The sequence below is a fragment of the Camarhynchus parvulus genome, chromosome 14 (genome assembly GCF_901933205.1).
Source record: "Camarhynchus parvulus chromosome 14, STF_HiC, whole genome shotgun sequence".
In the NCBI taxonomy this organism is placed as follows: domain Eukaryota; kingdom Metazoa; phylum Chordata; class Aves; order Passeriformes; family Thraupidae; genus Camarhynchus; species Camarhynchus parvulus.
In genome coordinates, this window is record NC_044584.1 from 15,576,268 (window position 1) to 15,595,657 (window position 19,390).

General features: G+C 37.8%; 1 protein-coding gene across 14 annotated transcripts in view; it reads right to left on the minus strand.

The window, feature by feature from the left end:
* Positions 1-19,390, minus strand: part of RBFOX1 (RNA binding fox-1 homolog 1) — an 815,431-nt gene that overhangs the window by 36,155 nt on the left and 759,886 nt on the right. For all 14 annotated transcript variants that reach the window (XM_030957849.1, XM_030957841.1, XM_030957844.1 and 11 more), the window contains 2 exons: positions 11,629-11,761; positions 2,848-2,887 (listed from right to left, as the gene is read on the minus strand). In XM_030957849.1, coding sequence (XP_030813709.1) covers positions 2,848-2,887; positions 11,629-11,761 — 173 coding nt within the window. The remainder of the gene's footprint in view (positions 1-2,847; positions 2,888-11,628; positions 11,762-19,390) is intronic.

The window sequence follows — 19,390 nt, forward strand, 5'->3', positions numbered from 1 at the left end:
AAGAACTTCTATATTTGCTGGCAGGCAACTTTAATTCTCTTTTAATGACTTTTTCTCTTAGTGAATCAATACTTAATTTTAAAAGGTCTTCCTTACTTCCTAATAATCTCCTTTATTTTTCCTACTCAAAGGCACATTTAAAAGGGAATTCAATAGCTCAGCTATTTCAGAAGGATTATTACATTCCATATAGAATTGTATTAAATATAGAATATATTTTATTACATCTAGAATCATAGCTGTTGATTTTTCACTTTAGACTGTACTTCCCACCAATTTTTATATTCCTAATCTTTTCTATTCCACTGGTTTGTATTGAGCAGCTCTGGATATTTGCTGCTCTTGGTTCACCCTGCAGTTTTTACCCAACCAGTATCTTTTTCTGTCTCCCTCCCTCCCTTCCCCTAATCTGTGGTTTCTCTCACCAGAGGCTCTGTTGATCCCAAGTTCTGCACAGAATAGCAGAGTCCATCAATTGCTCCTCAATGTGATCAGAGCAGGATAAAACCCACTCTGCTGTACCCATTAATGCATATTTTTGATCTGGATTTTCACTATTGTGTGCCTCTTGTTTTGCTTTCTGTGGTATTTCCAAGGCTCCTTTCCCTCCAATCTACCATTAAACCCTACATTGTTTAAATGTTTTTTCTCCTTTTTTCACAGAGCATTTGTCATTTCACAAAGCTTCAGCTTTGCACTTAAAATGAAAAGCTGAGTGGAGCTATGTCATAAACAATTGGGATTTAATAAATAACTTGGTCTGCTGCAAACTGCTGCACTAAGAACTAATACACTGTGAATTTTAAGGTTTCATTTGATTTATGCCATTTCTTTCTATCTCTCTCTCCCTCCCCTGCAAATACTTTTTATACAAGAAGGCACAAATGTGAAGAAAAAATATTTATAAAATAAAAAAGATTTGTATATTTGAAAGAAACTAAATTTCCAGAAGAGTGTTTTAATTCTGTCAGCTGCTATAAACATTGTGTTGCATTAAGAGAACAAAGATATGCAATCAAAAATGCAAGGCTGCAGCTGAGAGAAAACCAGTGTAGTTATTCCATTTCCTAAAGCACAAAACTACTGCAGACAACAAAACTGTGGCCATACTAGAAATTAGTAATTTATTCAGTATCTTTCTCACTGAAACCACATTACATTTGGAAACAAAATATTAAGGTCTGTGAGAGGGTGTGAGGCCACTTAAAAATAATATTGTCAGTCACCAATGAGGTATTCCTGGCTTTCAGCAGCAGTGGGCTCCAAACCTACAAACTGCTCCAGGAACATTTAGTTCCCACCTATTCTCTCACCCTGAGCCCTCCTGAGAAGGATGTCTTGTAGCCCCTTCAGATTTCCGGGCTGGTAAACTGAGCAAAATGGATGTCAAACTCTTGATGGCTTGAAGGAATGTGAAAATTGGAAACTACACTTGAAGAAATTCCACACTGTGTGTCCAATACAGCTCAAAATTTGGGCAGCAGCGTGTTGGGTTAGATCAGAGCCACTTATTTGGCTTGAGCAAACCTTTAGCCAGGGGGTGATTCTTGTGTTGTAAACACTATCTGACTGATAACATCACTGACTACACAAGTACATAGGGAGAGGACTTGAAATCTCACTGATGTATTTTAAGTATGTTTTTAAGCTGCACAAATGAATTTTCAGATAAGGATCAGCCTTTCCACCTCCGTCAGAAAAACAAAACCTACTTCATCCATAAATTCAAATTGTTTTCCTTCTTTATATAAAACTTACTGACAAAAACCTGTTCCCTTGGGAATAGTTCTAGAAGATTGCTGATAATGAACACAAGGGATGTTTCCTAGCATTGCCTACTTAATTTTTAATATTGATACAAATTGCAACTCATCCGTCTCATTTTATCTCAACTGAAAAAGTACAAGTAGGTTACAGAAAGTTGTCTGGTGAAACAAGATGATACCTGTAACTTAGAACCAGACTGCCTTATTAAAAGAATAACAAAAGTAAATATTGCTTACTATCAGCTATAAGAATTTTGGAAGAGTGAAATTTGGCCTCAACCCCCTGACACCTCTTGCATACTCAGACATATGGAGACTCTTTGCACACATTCAAGATAAAAAAAAGTTGGCAAGAAAAACCAATGTATGAAAACATGAAAAAAATAGCAAAAAAAAAAATAAACATATTATTTAAGATGAAGTAGGTGAACAATTAGGTGCATAGATAATGATGGATCCGGGCCTTTGAATCTTTCCTAACAAATTATCCACTTTTATTGTGAGCAGTCTGTCCCCATCTCCTTTAAACTGAAATGAGTGGATTCTAGAAGTGCAATTTTTGGCAGTCTACTCAGATTACAGACAACACATTGCCATATCTTAAACTTATATGCCATTAAGCTCCACTATCACCATGGCACCTACATATCCCCAGTGCTGGCTGATTTGGGAAACCTGTATCTCTCCATGAAGTATTTCATACTTCAAGTATTAATAATACTCAGCTTGCCTCGATTTTTTAAAAAGAGCTTTTGGGAATTTGCAAAAGAATGTTTGTGCTTTGCTTTATTTTTTCTTTGAACTTCAATTACGAAGGGAGACGCCCCTCCATACACACACACATTTTTCACATCTTTTTGCATTCATTCAGCATTTGATTGAAGAGTTAATTCAGCTCCACTGAACAATGATAGATGTAATGAACAGAAAGGTCTTCCAATGTGAGAGATATTCTTCTCAATTCTTTCTGACAGGCAAGGGATGGTAAATAGACAAAACAGAGTCAAGCTAGGCAGCAAACTTGTAAAAAGAATGACTCTGGTAATGTACAAGGACAGCATGCACATCAATGAATACTTACATAAATGTCTGCACCATAAAATCCATCCTGGTATACAACACTGCAAGGATGCACACACAAAGAAAAACATCCATATTAGTGCATTTCCACATGCAAATGCCACCAACCCCTGCACAGCTGAGGTTAGTCTCTCACAAGAACAGAGGGGAGGGGGAAGGAAGGCACTCTTCACATTGGTTAAGGAGGTTGGTAGTAATTATCAGAAGTGAACCTGTACCAAATACATCATCTTATCAAGTATGCCAAATGCTTAGTTAAAGGCAAAGCATGGCAGGATTGGAAAAGACTTTTGATAAAGTTTGGGGGCTTTTTTTCTTCCCCTGTTTTTAGTTTTAAGAAGCCACATATTGATGTTTTTTCTTTGCTATAAAAATTTTCAGTGGGCCAATCCTACATCCTGTTTCAAAACCTTTGCAAAAAGCTATCTCTTGAAGCACTGCTTTCTCATCCTGCAGGTATGCTGACCCTCTGAAATAAAGGGTTGCTTCTCATTACTTAGATGGCAAAAAAAACCCCACAGCCTAAGTTGAAATGGTGAGAGGAGGGGGTGAAATAATTACACTGGTGGTGTTCTACCCACTGGGTCACATCTCAATATCCAGTCTACACAGAGGTGGGAGAACCCACAGGTACTGCATGGTTGGCTCAATGCACATTACCAATAGTGACAACTGGTGTATTGAGAATTTCAGGATGCTATTCTTTTTGGAAAAAAAAAAAATAACAACTTTGCCTACTTGAGCATTTTACAGCTTTGGCAAGCACGCCAGTGGTTCTGTGCTCCCCTGTTTTGGTTGGTTGGATACATTACTACTTTTTGTCTGAAAAAAATGTGGTAACATTGCCATTACCAGTTCACCCAGAGATGGTCTCATTTCAGCTAACATCAATCATCACTGTAAACAGGGGAAGATTCTAAACCCTCCAGGATAAATGACACAGTATGACAGAGACAGCTTAAATGATTATGCTAAATAAAACTCCAACAGCACAACAGTGGCCTAACAATTACACCCATTAGGTCATTCTGGCAATTTTACATCCATTTGGCAATTCTGCAACCTGAAATGTGTATTTCCCATATCAGAATCAACCCAAGCTGTTTCAAGAGCTAAATATGTGAGCTAATAAAAAAAATAGGGATTTTTTGCAACAATATTTTCAATTTAGGAATACTATTATCTAGGAATAATAGTTATTACCAAGTTGCTAGCCAACGACATTTTGCAGTTCCAACAAGAATTTTGATGTCAGAAATTTAACTGACCTATTGAGGTCAATGACCAAACCCCACAGGGCTGAGCTGGTATGGGTCTAAGTCTGAATCACTTGAGAAAATCATAAATATGCATACATGCACACAACGACATGGATAAAACTACACGATGATAAAACTTTGCTATGGAATAATAACAGGTGAAAACTCAGCTCCACTTAAATCAGAGTGTTTCAGCAGAGTCAGATCTTTACTTATATATTTTTCTATTTATTATGTCTGCAGAGCAAAATATGCAAAACCTGGTCAATACTGGCAGCTTTCAGAGAGGTTGTTACACTGCTATTTTGGTTTGGATACTCTGGTCATTTTAAAACACTCCATGTTTTTCTTTACCTGTTTGCATGTAAGGAATAAATCATTCCACACGACTGTGAGGTAGGAGCACACAATCATGGACAGCATGGAAGGACTTGGATGAGATGACACACAAAGAATACTGAGTTTACTGAGACCACACAGCCCCAGCCCTTGGGTGCTCACATCCCTGCGCCACTCCTGGTGGAGATGGGGGAAAGCTGGGGGAAGGTGGTTTAAGTCCTACCTCTGTTTGTAACCATCTAACTGCACTTCAATAGCAAATTAAACTCATTTTCCAAGTCAAGTCTGTTCTGCCCATGATGGCAATTGGCATGAAGTGTCCCTGTCTTTATCTCAACTCAAGAGCTTTTCCATCCTCCTTTTGTTGTCATCCTATCGCAGGGGTTCCATACTGTTGTCTCCTTATCACAACAGTTCCACACCTTGGTGTTTCTCATGGGCAGCTCCTCAGAGCACTGACTCTTCTTCACACAGCAGCCAACTTATGCCAGTTCCCTTCTCACCCAGACCCCACTCTTCTATAGCATTCCTCTTCTCATTGCTTGCAGCTGTGGCCTGGTAAAGTCAGGCCTGCTCCTAATCTGTGATAACTGGCCCAGCTGCAACTCCTTAGGGGTAAGATTCCTTTCTACATTATCTTTATTTTCTTGTATTCTATCCCCCTACATCCTTTCTCCCCCTGTGCTCTTGAGAGGGGGAAGGAGAGCACAGCTGGGGGGGGTCTGGCAGCCAGCTGAGGCCAACCCATCACTGCACATTCACACATCCCACTCTCCATTGCTATTAAACATTGTTATTCAGAAAATAATGCTTCTGAGAAAGCATCCGTCAGAAAGGGAAACTTTTTTCTTCCTCCTCTTGGTGAGCTGTGGATACACAGCAAAGATGAAAAGGGGCTGATAAATTTTTCATTCCTAAGTGCAGCTGGTTGTAATCTTGGACAGGTTCATTCATCCACCCCAGTCCTCCTTCCAGTTATGTACACACAGAAACTTATTTTGGGTTCTAAATGAAACCCCTTCATACATACTATGCTGAAAAATGTACTCATCCCTAAAATGAGACAGATATGCATAACTCCATCATTAGACATGGCCAATATTAAGATGAAGTGACAGAATCAGGCAAATGAGTATAACAGTCCCAAGCAGGACTTGCACTACAAAAAAAAATCAGCTGATTTTATCTTATTTCCTCTCTATGATCTTGCATTATGACAGTGATATTAAATAAAAACCCTTCTGCTTCTCCGGAAGTTTGAGGAAAAGTAATTATTCACATTTCCATAGATTTTTCAGAGAATATTTCCTCTATTCAGAGTCCTTGTCCTGACTGAATCTTACTAGTAGAGTCGAATGTATTTTCTAACAGCACCCTTCATCAGAACTACAATGTGTAAACCACCAACCACTAAGTTTTGATTTCTTTTCTTTAGTATATAAATTTCCAAGGGGTTTTTTGGGTTGTTTTTTTGGTATTTTTTTGTTTTTTGTTTTTTTTTTTTTTTTTTTTTTTGTTTTGTTGTTGTTGTTGTTAGTTTGGTTCAATTTGCTTGGTTTTTTACCCCTTTTTCTCTCTCTGAGGCTCTAGGCAAAAAACAAAGGGGATGTCCTGAGCATGGGAAGAGACTGAAGGCATCACACAGGGACCCATGTTACAACAGCTCCTTTTACACTTTATATTAAAAAAAAATATCCTGGTAGGCAGGTAAGACTATTGCTCCTTGTAAAACAACAGAGATTTTTTTAATAGCCACATTACTGAAATCCGAGTTACTTCACCCCAAGAATGGTGCTAATGTGCTTCCTGAAGGAATTAAAAAGAACAAATTCGGGGGATTTATTCAGCTGTATTTTTTTATTTTATTGTGCTAAGGAAAACTCAGAGAAGTGAGAAATCTTGATTTTATAAGAAAATGTGCATTTAAATATCAACATAATCATTCCCTGAAATTATTTTTATCTAAATAGGGAACTCTTTTGTCATCAGACATTATACATCTGACTTGCATGAGTTTAGCTCCTTTATTAAAGGAGCTCCTTTATTTAAGGAGCTCTCCATGTCTTATAATCACTTTTTGTAACTATATTAACACAAACTCTTTACTAGTTTAGATTCCACCTTTACAATATCCTGGGAGAACTACATCTGTCTTCATTATCATTTTTCTGTCCTCATCTTTCAAAAGGATTGAGTTGAATAATCTCTCAATGACATGAAAAGACAGCCCTTGATTGCACAAAGCTTCACTGAGAAACTTCCCAGCAGCTGAGGATCCATGGTCCTCAGCCCACACGTCCTGCCCAGGGCAGCACAGCCAGCCTGGGTGGGGATCCAAGGGAACAAAAGGGCAGCACCTCCCTGATCTCCTGCCTGGGCACAGCAACGCTCACAGCTCAGCATTGCCTCTCCAGCACAGCTACAAGAAAGCACTTGGGGAAAAACAATTTTCTCTTTTCTGGTTGCTGGGAGGGTCACCCTCGCTGTCCTGCACTGTCCAGCTCCTGGTCTGGAAGCCACCTTTAAGGTGAACCCTTTATCTGGGGCCTTGAGACAAATGAGAGAAGAGGTGCAGCTACAGCCTTATTAAACCAAAGTCCTTTGGTTTAATAAACCAGCCTTAAACCAAAGACAGGACTAAAGCAACACTTTTCCACACTGTAATAACAGAGTTTTAAGTTAAAGCTTTAAGCTCTAAACATCTCACTGAAATTCTTGTAAGAGGCAGTTTCAACTCTTTAGAATGTTCTCTAATTCCAGTTTCTTGCCTTTCCAGTTTCTGCCATGGACAAGTTACATTTTCTGCTTTGTGATATTGACTGAGGGCATTGCTGCAGAGAACAAAGCTGCAGACACAAATCAATATATGCTGGCAAAACCCATTTTTTGTTCCAACAATTGCACATATGCAGAGTCCAAAGTAAAAAGAACTTTACATGCGCCCAAGGAAATATAGTGTGAAAAAACCGTAACAACCTGAGTAGATGTGGTAGCTCATACTAATGTTCTTATATTTAGAATTCAGAAAAAGAAAATGTAGCTGTATTTTCATTTTGAATCAGTCACCAAGTAGCACTTGAGAATGTTTATTTTAACAAGAGGAACAGCTTCTGAATAGCCTCTGTTATTTCTCCTCCACACTCCCCACAAATTTGCAATTCTGTTTAGGGCTGGGTTTGTTTTTTTGGGTTTTTTTAACTGTTCTTTTCAAAGAGAAAAAAGCATATTGCTCTCCCCTGCTTTCCCAGAAAGACAGCAGAGGAGGAGATACAGACTGCACCTAATTCTCTGTTAGCTTCCTCAGAGCTGAAAGGAGTAGGGAGGGAATGTGAAGACAAAGTCATCACACACTAAACTTGTGAGAATTTAAAGCAAAGGATGATGAAGCAGAAAGGCTCCTCATCATTTGCACTACTCCTGCTGTCTACTACTGCTCTACTACCAGATATACCATGACTCTGGGTTTTCTTGACCACAAATTAAAGATCTCTTGTTTCCCTCTCCTGCTGCACCATTTTGAGGTTAAGCTCCCCAGTGCAGATTTCCAAACTCTAAATTTTAGTGTTCAGTATTCTGACACAAACCAAGCTTTACTCCTCATCAGTGTCAGGGGGGTTTATGATACACACATTAATTATATGTAGTTAAAAGTAAACTGCTCATTCTCATATTTCAAGGCATTAGAGATGATGCCACAGATGCTAAAAGTGAAGTACTTTCTGTGAGCTAATAAACAAGATGCTATCTCAAGGAATTGTGAAATGTCTCACTCAAAAGTGAAGGATCCACTAATTACTGGGGTAGTTCCATGTATCTCATGAACAGTAATTCCATTTTTAAATTACACATTTTAAAGCACATGTGGTATTCTTTGACTTATAGGAAAATAATGGCCTTAAATATGGTTATACCCAGAAATCTCCCTGGGACCCAGCAAAGCCTGTCTGCTGCTCCCCAGTAAGTGGGAGGCACAGCAGAAGACATCCTTCACCAGGAACCACCATAACTCATTCTACCTTACGACCACAAGACCTAGAGGAAGATCAAGGACTAAAGTTAATAAAAAAATGGAACATTAAAGGCAGTAGTTGCAATCTTCAACTTTATATTTTGCAACTACACGTAGGTTGTTTCTAGAAATATTTTTTCTAATTAAACATGGATGGATTTTAATGTAAATTTATTATTAAAATGATAGTTTTCACTATAGAAAATGTGTATTTTTTTTAATGAGTGAAAATACTCAAGTATAAAACTGTCTACTTGGCTGTAAGGCTGGGCCCCTTCCTTGAGTGAAAAATAATCAATTGCTACAAAATGGATTGCAAAACAGCATTCAAAGCTTACTCAATTTCTCTAATCAACAAATGCTATTCCAAGTTATTTGCTTCCTTCTCTAAGCTGATTCATTCCCTTATGATCTCTTTACTATCTTAATAATTTTCCTTGACTTCTATTCATGTTGAGACTGAAAACCACATTCTCATAACTTACTTTCATTGATTAAAGATTTTTTTTTTCTGATGAAAATTCCTTATTGTTTCTTTGATGGGTCACGGGATAGAACAGGTGAGCAGAGAACAAAGAATCACTCAGCAATTCCATGTTACACTCTTGTATCAGCGAAGAGACCAACATGAGATCTAATATCAGGCCAAAGAGATTATGGGAAAACAAAGGTTTATTACCCCAGCTGTCAATCAGGGCAACAGAGATGTATAATTTCTGTACTGAATTACAGCTTATTGTAATTCAGTAGAGAAATTATACATATCTGTATGAATAACAAAATGGGTAATTCAGAGAGCAGGGCCTTATTGGAAAGTACAGGTGGATGGAAAAACAAATATCTGAACTAAGACCTACATGATTTAAGACAGGACTTAGTAATTGAAACCTTTTGCAGTGTCAAATTAAGTTTGGTGGCAAGGTGAGCCCTAGATTAGCAAGGGTTCCTGACAGACACCTGGAAACCATAAGAACAGGATGATGGGACCTGTGACAACACAGGGCTCCCTCTGAAGCCGGATTTGGCACGAGCATGAAGGGAATGAACTCCAGCCAGCCTGTCCATCCACCCCGCAGAGCAGAGGGAGTGCAGAGCTGAGCTCCTGGAAACCAGCTCAGCTGGAGCACTGCTGGACCTGCCTGCAGAACCTCTGCACAGACCTACAACAGGACTTCTCTGTGCTTACACATCTAACTTACTGCTAAAGGTGCTGGCAACAAGCAGTACAATTACATGCGAATATACATGCGCTACTCTTGGAAATGGAATTCATGCTGCTCAGTCACTGAACTAATTATAATAATGTATATACCACCACACACACATACACATAGAGCACCCACATGTGGCCTCTTAAATTAAGGCAAATTTAAATTACTTACTCAGCAGAAAGTATTTACTCATTTTGCAAATACTGACCAAAAATTACTTTCCAATTCAAAAACTATCACACACAGCTGGTAATTATTTCTGTATATACCTTTATGACTTTGTATTTAACTAAGGTGTGATGTGATCATGAAACTGAGTGGCCCACCTCGTTATCTCACTACATAATTGCACTCTATGTTCAAATTTAAGAATTTGCTTTTAAACAAGGTAGAGATGGAGAGTCTCATCTACTTTCTTTAGATGCAGTATGCATTTGGTAGCTGAGGAATTCTGACTGTTTCCATCTTTGCCATGTACAAATGCCTGGACTGACTCTAAGAGTATGGCAGCAGAAGGATAACTTTAGTGGGACACCATCCTTGCCCAAAGGTAATTCAGGCAAACTTCAGAAAAGTTTGTCTTTCTCCAGTAGTAGTAATACTATTTTTCTTAATAAACTACACAAAAAAAACTCAAATAAATCAACAGAATACACTTTTACAAAATAACCTGATTCTGTGGCATGATTCTTACATTACTTTTTAGAATGTCTCATTTCTTTGAGATAATAAACTGCCCAATGTGACAAAATGGTCAAACTGCCTGTATAAATAAATCCCTGAAAACTCAGGCCAAAGGCTGACTGATGAGATTAGCAAATTTGTCTGGGAAAAGATACTCCTTTTGGCTTAATGGAAGCAAGGTTTACTGAGAAACTGTGGGAACTGGTGCAGGGCACCCATCACATATTGGAATGGAGCAGGGGGACAGGGAGCTCCTGCACAAAGGGACATCCCCAGTGGGAGCCAAGGAGCTGCTGAACAGGATTTCAGTGAGGGCAGGGAGAGAGTGAAAGAGAGAGAGAGAGAGATCACCTTCTCTCACTGCCTGTGCCAACCTTTACTGACCCATCCCAGGAAGAGCCAACAGCTCTACAAGGAGGCAATGGCAAATCCAATTTTTATGACAAAATACTACTCTGGCCTAGGATCTGCTAAGTTTTCTGATTTTACAGATTTCCTAATTTATTAACAGCTGAAAATCTTTTGCTAATATTACTAGGATTTTTGTGTTATATGCAGCATACGAAGCCTTTCTGTGTCAGGCTTTGCAGTGCTACAGGAAAAACTGTTTATTCTTTCTTTCCCCGAAAAATATACATGAAACCTAAACAATCTTCTGAAATAAAGAAGATTATAGATTTACTAGAAATTGTTACTATGAATTCCTCTTCTTCGTTCCTTAGTTTACTACTTGCTTTTAGTAAATGCAGGTCACTGACAGCAAAACCTTAAGGCATTATTTAAGCAAATGTACACAAAAGCCATGTCCTGAGAGGAGCACCCCAGATTTCTATCATGGCAAAGATGGCAACTAGAAAAACTAAGCAAACTGCAATAAAAAAAAAATATATATATATTAAAAAAAAAATCCAGCACTAAGCCTTCAGGTGCAGAGACAACTTTCAGCAGGCGATTTGAAGAAAAAAAGAAGTTAACTCGATCCAACCTCCTTAATAACCAGATGTTTGCAATCATCAAAAATATACCTTTAGCCGAAACAATCTCCCCGTTCCGGAGCGTTCCGTTTGCGGGAGCATTTACATAACAATATGTGACATCTGAAATGCTTAAGGCCACCAAGCATGGCAGTACAAATTACAGTCATTTTTCAAGCCGCAGTGCGAGGCGCCGGTGCCGGGCAGGCACGACCCGCATGCAGCAGGGCTGGGAACGGTGCCCAGGCTCCTGGGATCCATGCTGAGCCAGAGGTGAGGGAATTTCAGAATTTCAGAGCTCCTTACCCGCCGTAGGCTGGGATGGGAGGAGGGGGAGCTGCTGCTCGGAACGTGTTGTACACCGTGCGACCCCGGCCTCGTAGGTGGGCACCTCTGTACGCGGCGGCTGCGGTCGCAGCAGGGTAGGGAAATCCTGGCACTGCAGAGGGAGAAAAAAAAACAAACCAGGGATTAGTGGGCAGAGCCCATATTCTAGAGAAATTCTGAAGTTGTGATGGTGTAAAAGCTCGCCTGTAGCTGGACAAGGGAGTCGCCAAAGTGTTTTAGCTTGTCTTTTCACACAATCTCTGCCTGCAAAGAGCGGCAAACTGGGAATTTGGATGGCAGTGCCACATTCTGGAGCAATTCTGGGTGACTGTGTTCACAGGGGTCCGAGGATGAGGGAAGAGATGAGGATCTGACTCCATGTTTCAGAAGGTTTGATTCATTATTTCATGGTACATATTATATTAAAACTATACTAAAAGAATAGAAGAAAGGATTTCATCAGAAGGCTAGCTAAGAATAGAAAAAGAAAGAATGAATAACAAAATCTTCTGTCTCAGACAGAGAGTCCGAGCCAGCTGACTGTGATTGGCCATTAATCAGAAACAACTCTATGAGACCAATCACAGATGCACCTGTTGCATTCCACAGCAGCAGATAACCATTGTTTACATTTTGTTCCTGAGGCCTCTCAGCTTCTCAGGAGGAAAAATCCTAAGGATTGTCCTAAGATGTCTCTGATAAATCTGGAGTTGTGATGGTGTAAGTGTTTGCCCATAGCTGGACGAGGGAGTAGCCAAAGTGTTTTAGCTCGTCCTTTCACACAAATCTCTGCCTGCAAAGAGCAGACGGCAAACTGGGAATTCGGATGGCAGCATCATTTTTGGCTTTGAGTTTCTCAGAGGGCGCTAATGAAAAGAGTGTTGACTGGTTCAGCAGGCAGTAAACTGGGAATTTGGATGGCAGTGCCATTTTTGGCTCTGAGTTTCTCAGAGGGCACTAATGAAAAGAGTGTTGACTGGTTCAGCCAACACTACTATCAGGAGACTCCCAAGGTCCAAGTTCAGGCTCAAATTTATAATGTCAGAGATATCTGCATCACATTATTGGATCTGTCTTCTGAAGTCAGCCCTGTTTTGAGTAGGGGTGAGACATTAGAGACTCAGGTGACCTCGAGGCATCTCAATTATCCAGTGATTTTGCCAAATGAACAGAGCTTTGCTTTTGTTCAAGAGCTGGATTCTTAACCAGCTCTTAGCTGTGTAATAAATCAAAGAATTTTTCCTCTCTTTTCTATTTTTTTTTGGGGCTGCACCATGTACACAACAGTAACTTTCAGCCCTTCAAAGGCAAGAGTTGTATATCTTGTGAACACCTCTGAATCCACATAATATTCAGACCAAATAGAAATAACTTAATCATATAACAAAGAAATTAACTCAGACATTTTTATATTGTCATTGGACCTGTGAACATTAATTACCATTCCATGTGAGACTCAAAATATTTTAATCAGAAATTGAACAGTAATACAGTATTAGAGCCTTTCCTTTTGTAAAACTTCTCTCTTGATAACTTTCAAATTGATAAAATAATAATAATAAAACTCCAAACAAAAAACAAAACTTCACACTTTGCTTTCTCTGGCAGTTTTTTAAGCAGTGCTTCATTACTTCATTTCTCCTTTGTACATATATTGCGTGTCAATGTTAGAACAGGCATTTCTTGAATGAATTCATCAGTAAGACAAGTTAAAATCAAATCCAGCTCTGTTGGCACCAGGTTACATCAAATGCACTTCACTGTATTTAATTTTTTTCCCAGTATATAAATAAAGAAACGAAATGAATATTGCTTAGCAAACCCCTAATAAAAAGGAAGCATGGAAATACTGTTGTATAACGATTTCCAAATCTGAAATACGAATTTATTTCGATCCTCATTTAGCATCAAATTTTAAAAGAAGCCTTGAATTTGAAAAAAGAAAACTAAAAAATTCACAACTTTTAGGCCTTGCTGGCTGAACGTGTGAAGGTACATACTGTAATTATGGTGATTTCTCTATTACTGCTTTACTGTGGTGGCTTTGGGCCTTTTCCAGGTCCTTCTCTCTGACAAAAAGGTTACACAGCAATTCTGCAAAGAATCACATGCCTGTGATACAACATAAACCAACCTTATGACAATGCAAATAAACTAGATACGTCTTAGAAAGTGCAAATACCATATGTTATAAGGAATATAAAAGGAATTTATAAATCATAAATATGAATTTGAAGAATTCGATATTCTGTTGATAACTTTGCAAGCAACTGCATTTAAAAAGTCTCAAAGGAATTGTACTGGAAAAAATTTCTTTTAAGGAAAAACAACATATACATCATCTATATGAAATTTGGATGATGTAATTACTTTTGCATATGCAACATGGTTGAATTTTGACCAATCTAAATATGGTAGTGACAGAGTTATAATCGGCTGCTGGAACCATGTAAGTTCTGTCTTTTTCCTTTCCAAGTGTACAGCCTTGTATAAAAACTAATACCATATGCAGAGGAAAATGCAAAATACAGTTTTACATAATGTTCAAAGAACTACAGACCTACACACTCCCTTCAGTCTTACAGCTTTGCTTTTCTTTCTTCATCCAGCTTTTGCTCCTCTCCAGTTAGAGGTGGAGGACTGGATGGAGAACTGATCTAATCCAGGGAAGTTATCTTTGTGTAAGAGTGATGTTCAGCTGCAGTCTGCCTGCCTTCAGAAAATCACTCCTTTCCAACTAATAAGCATTGCTGGAAGTAAGTTTCTCCAAAAAATTGATTGCTAAGTTGTTGTGTCTTAAAAAAAAAAAAAAAAAAACGCAAACTAAATAAAAAGGAACAAACCCAACAAACCAGTGTTCAGAAGAGTTTGCTTAAATAAATAAATAGGTGGAAACGGATTTGAGAGAAAGTCCAGGAAAAATTGATAACTGAAATGATGGACACATTAAATGATAAAGTGTAGCCTTTAGGGACACTCTTAAACTGTCAAAATCAGGAGACATTTCACTGACCTAAGTGGCAATTACAAAAAAAAAAAAAAAAATCAGACAACCTTAAAATTTCTTCACTTGCATCTGTAGTTTTCTAAATATTGATAGAAAAGACATTTTCACAAGAAGAACAGAAGAGAGAGAGCAAATCCAGCTAGCTCAAAAACAGCCTAAGCTCCAGCAATATAAGATATGTAACACCACTGTGGGCTTGCAAGACATGGTCTGGAAGTCCTGCCCAGAGATCTGTTGCAGTAATTAATTATTTGTAATGAACATCTACATTTGGCAATATTTACAGCAGTTGTTCTTTTAGGGTCCTAAGCAATAATTAAAACCAACTGGAATTGTTGGGAGACACTGAGGAAATGGCTCTGTGAAAGAAGGAACACCCTGTGTGGTTTGTGAGCATTTTTTCCTGTGAATTGTGCCATTCAACCCAGCTTTCACACACACATATTAAGATAGATATTTTGCAGCAATTGAGCATTTATCCTAAATTTTCTTTATTCTTCATGGCAGTCACACCTTGGAAAGAATTACAAGGAGGGCATTGACCTCAAAGCTTTGACAGTGAATGCTTTCCACAAATAAATGCCACTGGAAAAGCAGAGTGCCCCACCAACAAATGAGTCAAAAATAACTATTTTTTTAAATTATATTTTTATGAGAAAGAAAGCTCTTTCTTAACAAGAAAGAAAAAGGATGAAAACAGAGATAGCAGGGAGAGTCACTTAGTCCATAAGAGTTTACCAAATCCAAAACCTGAAAGGGAGACTCAGCAGTCATGGGAGATGCTAAGACAAGAGAGTGATGGGTTTTTATCATTTTCAAAGGATCTGCACTAGAAAGGATGAGTTTGTATGAGAAGCCTGAAGTAATGTAATTGTTTCGCTATGCTTGCCTTACACTGCACTCTTAATAAAGTCCCAGAGCATGAAATGTCTGAAGTAAAGTAAAGCACTAAAAAACTACAGAAGCATTTAGTGGAAGGCAGAGCAGTGAGGTGTGGCTCTGTCAGGAACAGGATCAGACCTGATGGAAACTAAATATGGGACTAAGAGTGGCATTGCAAGGCCTTACAACCAAGTGAGGTCTAACAGTTGAGTTTATTCATATCAGAATGATATCCATCCCAAAAACTGATTTGGGTTCATCTGAAAACACTTTCTACTGTCAGGTATTTATATTAGAGACTGAGATTAGAGGTGAAATAATCAACAGGTTTTGTTGCTCTGGATTTGAGTTCAGAAAACAACCCATAATGCTCCTTCAGCCCAGCTGAGAAATTAAATGGGTAGGAATATGTAATAACCACAGAATTTATTTTGCTACCAACTTTTTAATATCCTCACCCCAAAATAACCAGCAGAAGTGGCAGCATTAGAACACAACTGAAGAATGGACTTCATAAAAAGAACTTTATGAAAAGGGTTGTCCCATCAGGAAGCATTAAATGCCATTAACCAGTCCCAAAAGTAATGCAGATAGTAGCCAGGAGGGGTAGAGGTTTTAATGACTTACAGTTTGTAGGTCAACCTTCCTTAGTGCCTCAGTGCCAAGCTGTTGAAACCCAGTCAGTGAAAATGCTATTATACAAGAGGGTTGAAAATGTGTTTGACTCTCAGCAGGGAAGCATCTGAGCCCACTTCTAAGCAAAAGTAGCTTAAATTCATCAAAGTAATTTGATGACTGGAATTCTTCTGATCTGTGACTGAGAAAAGGCAGATTTCTCCAAATGCATGTTGATATAGGAGGTGAAAACATGAGGTTATAAAAAGAAAGGCTTTTCTAAGGACAGTACATAATCAAACATCAAGCCATAGAAAACAATTTACATTTTCATCTAATGGCCCCATCTATTCTATAGATATTCACTCTGCTATTTAAATATGAATGAGGCTACAATCACAAAACTCAGTTCCTGCAGTCACTCAGCAATTTTAATTTTTCAAGTTAAAAAAAATAGACTATAAATAATATGCTGTGGAAATCCTTGCCTTTGCTTAATACAATCATCCAAAATCATACAAATCATCTACTACAGCCTAAATTAAATTGTTTTAAGAACATGCTGCTAAGATGTATTTTTTAAACATGTTTGTTCTATTTCTATACTTAGGGGAAACTATTTTAAAATGTATTATTACAATTAATATTGCCTACAAAGTTTTCTCTTCTTACACTTTGTAAACGTGGAATCATTGTCTCTTCAATGAACTTCAGTTTAGACCTCAAACATGAAATATGGCCAGCAAATTGCCACATTTAAGCAAATAAAAAGCCTTTGGAATTAACAGGATTCATAGAAGTGTATCAGCAAAATTTAGATAACTAATGATTTTATAGAAAAAAGCAAATATGAGCATAAGGAAGAAAAAACTTAATCTTTTGAGTTCACAGATGAAATTTAATCAAATCTTAATTTTTCCCTGAAGATGTAATATAAGCATTTGTTTTACTAATCTTTTATTAAATGAACACGACAGGGAGGTGCTCTTTGTAGGCACCATATCTCAACAAGGCCTGGGAAAACAAAGACTGAAGGCACAATGAAAAGCTTGAGTTCCCAAGAAGAGGAATATAACCTGGCAAAAAAAATACTTAAGGGTTATACACTGCGTATTAAAGTTTTAAAGCTTTGGGATAGATGAAAGAGCAGCAGATGCAAAAGACAACAGGGGGCAGATTTTGTATCAAAGCCATAAAAATATACAGCCACTTTAATGGGCAATTATTCTTCACATTTGTGCTGCGGTTTGAATTTGTATGAGGGTGCCATATGCCCCAAGAAAGGTGTGCCATCAAAATGGATGAGCAGATCTACCTCTCATCACTCCTAATCTCTCCTCCTCTGCACAGAGTAGCGGGTCATCCGCCACCAAGAGTTTGCAAATGTTTTATGGGGAAGAATTTTAATGTTCCGTCGTGTTGGAATCGGTTTGTCGCTAATTTACTGTGGCACAGCGTAACTGCTGGAGAGACAGGGAGACACATTTACATCATTCCCATAGTTCAGGAGGATCCCCGTTGAGGAAACACAATAAATTAAAAACAAAGAGATATAATGGGTAGCATGCTGAGAAAGGCTAAGCAGAATAATCTATATGATATTATCTGAGATTTCAGGAATGGAATCAGCGGTTTATCCCAATGTGTGCTGTGTTCTCCCTTCACTGTAATAGTAAGAAGTATTATTAAGTGGCATTCTTTGAATGAATTATAAACACTGTGCTAAAGAGGATTTGTGCATTTAAATACACAGACCAAAGCACACTGCAAGCAAAATGTAAGCTCTGTTAATACAGATTTTAACATGAAAATGCATTTAAATTATATATAAATATATGTACATGCACACACTTCAAATTCAGGGTAAAAAAATCTTTAGAAGTTCACAGTGTTTAAAATTACAGGCTGAAAATACATTTCATCTCCTGTCACTGTTGTGAGATGATTTTCCCTGGGATCTAGTTGTGAATTAACTTCATTCAAAGGAAATTTCCCATATACATCAAACACAGTCACAACTGGTCACTTCTGTTTCTTTCTTTCACAAGCTATTTAATTTTTCAACCATACTTAAAATTATAGACCAATTATTTCCTTACCATTGTAAAAAAAAAATACATGCCCCATGCCAGTATTACACACTGTTGTTTAGGAATGAATAAATCTGTATTTTGGAGAAACCCCTACTTATAGGACATTCTCATTTGAAATGCATTAAAAAGGAAAACAAAAATCTCTAATTAATGTACAAGTCTAATCACCATTCTCCACATGGAAGAGTAATTTTTCACTGTTCATTTGCTCAGTGTAATCTCAAAACTGACATAACAGAAAAGCAATGGCCTATAAATCTGCTCTCATTTGTTTCTTTAATATTCATATTCCATTGAACTACAGCTGCTTGTTGCTGCAGTCTATTACAACATGCAAAACTGTCGATAAAAATATTATGAAAGGCAAGATGTGTTTCTTCATGGCTCTGTGTGCCATTTATTTGGAAAAAAATAACAACAAATGACTCATGGATTGTCCCTTAGTTTGCTGCACGCTGGGCGATTAGTGATTAATTACCTTGCTGCAAATTGACATGGCACAAGGAAATTGACACAGCTCTGATTAATTAACTTTTTTATGCAAGACAGTTACTTACAAAACACTGCACACTGTAATTGAATCCCTTTACACAACACTATTGCATTAAGTTTCCTGTCAAATCCAAATTAGCACTAAATTTCACATAAATGTGGTGAAACTTTTTATACTGAGGTACATGTAAATATTTCTAGAAAGGGGGCAGACAACTGCTTTAAAACACTGCTTTCAAATATTTCAGCCTCAGACGTGGGAAGAACCAGATTTTTAGATTATTTCATACCAAACTATAATCAAATGCATATGAAGAAAACTGTAAACTAAATACTTGAGTAAAAAGCAACCTACTATTTATTCCTATGTTAAATTTTAGGAAGACACTTAACTGTTCAAACAAAACTTCATCTGCTTATCTTGTACTTGTTTTCAGATCTAATTGATCTATTATTTCAATGACTTTGAGACCTTGATTTCATTGTAATTATTTTAAGTCTAGATGGAACTATTCTTTTTGTTTCATCTCTTCTCATGTACCAATAAACAATCCACTGTTGGTTTCTCTGGAAAGGGCTACCATGACATGCCATTAATTTATAACCCTCTGAGCCAAACCTTGATGCCCAAGCATGGAAACTCTCTCATCTT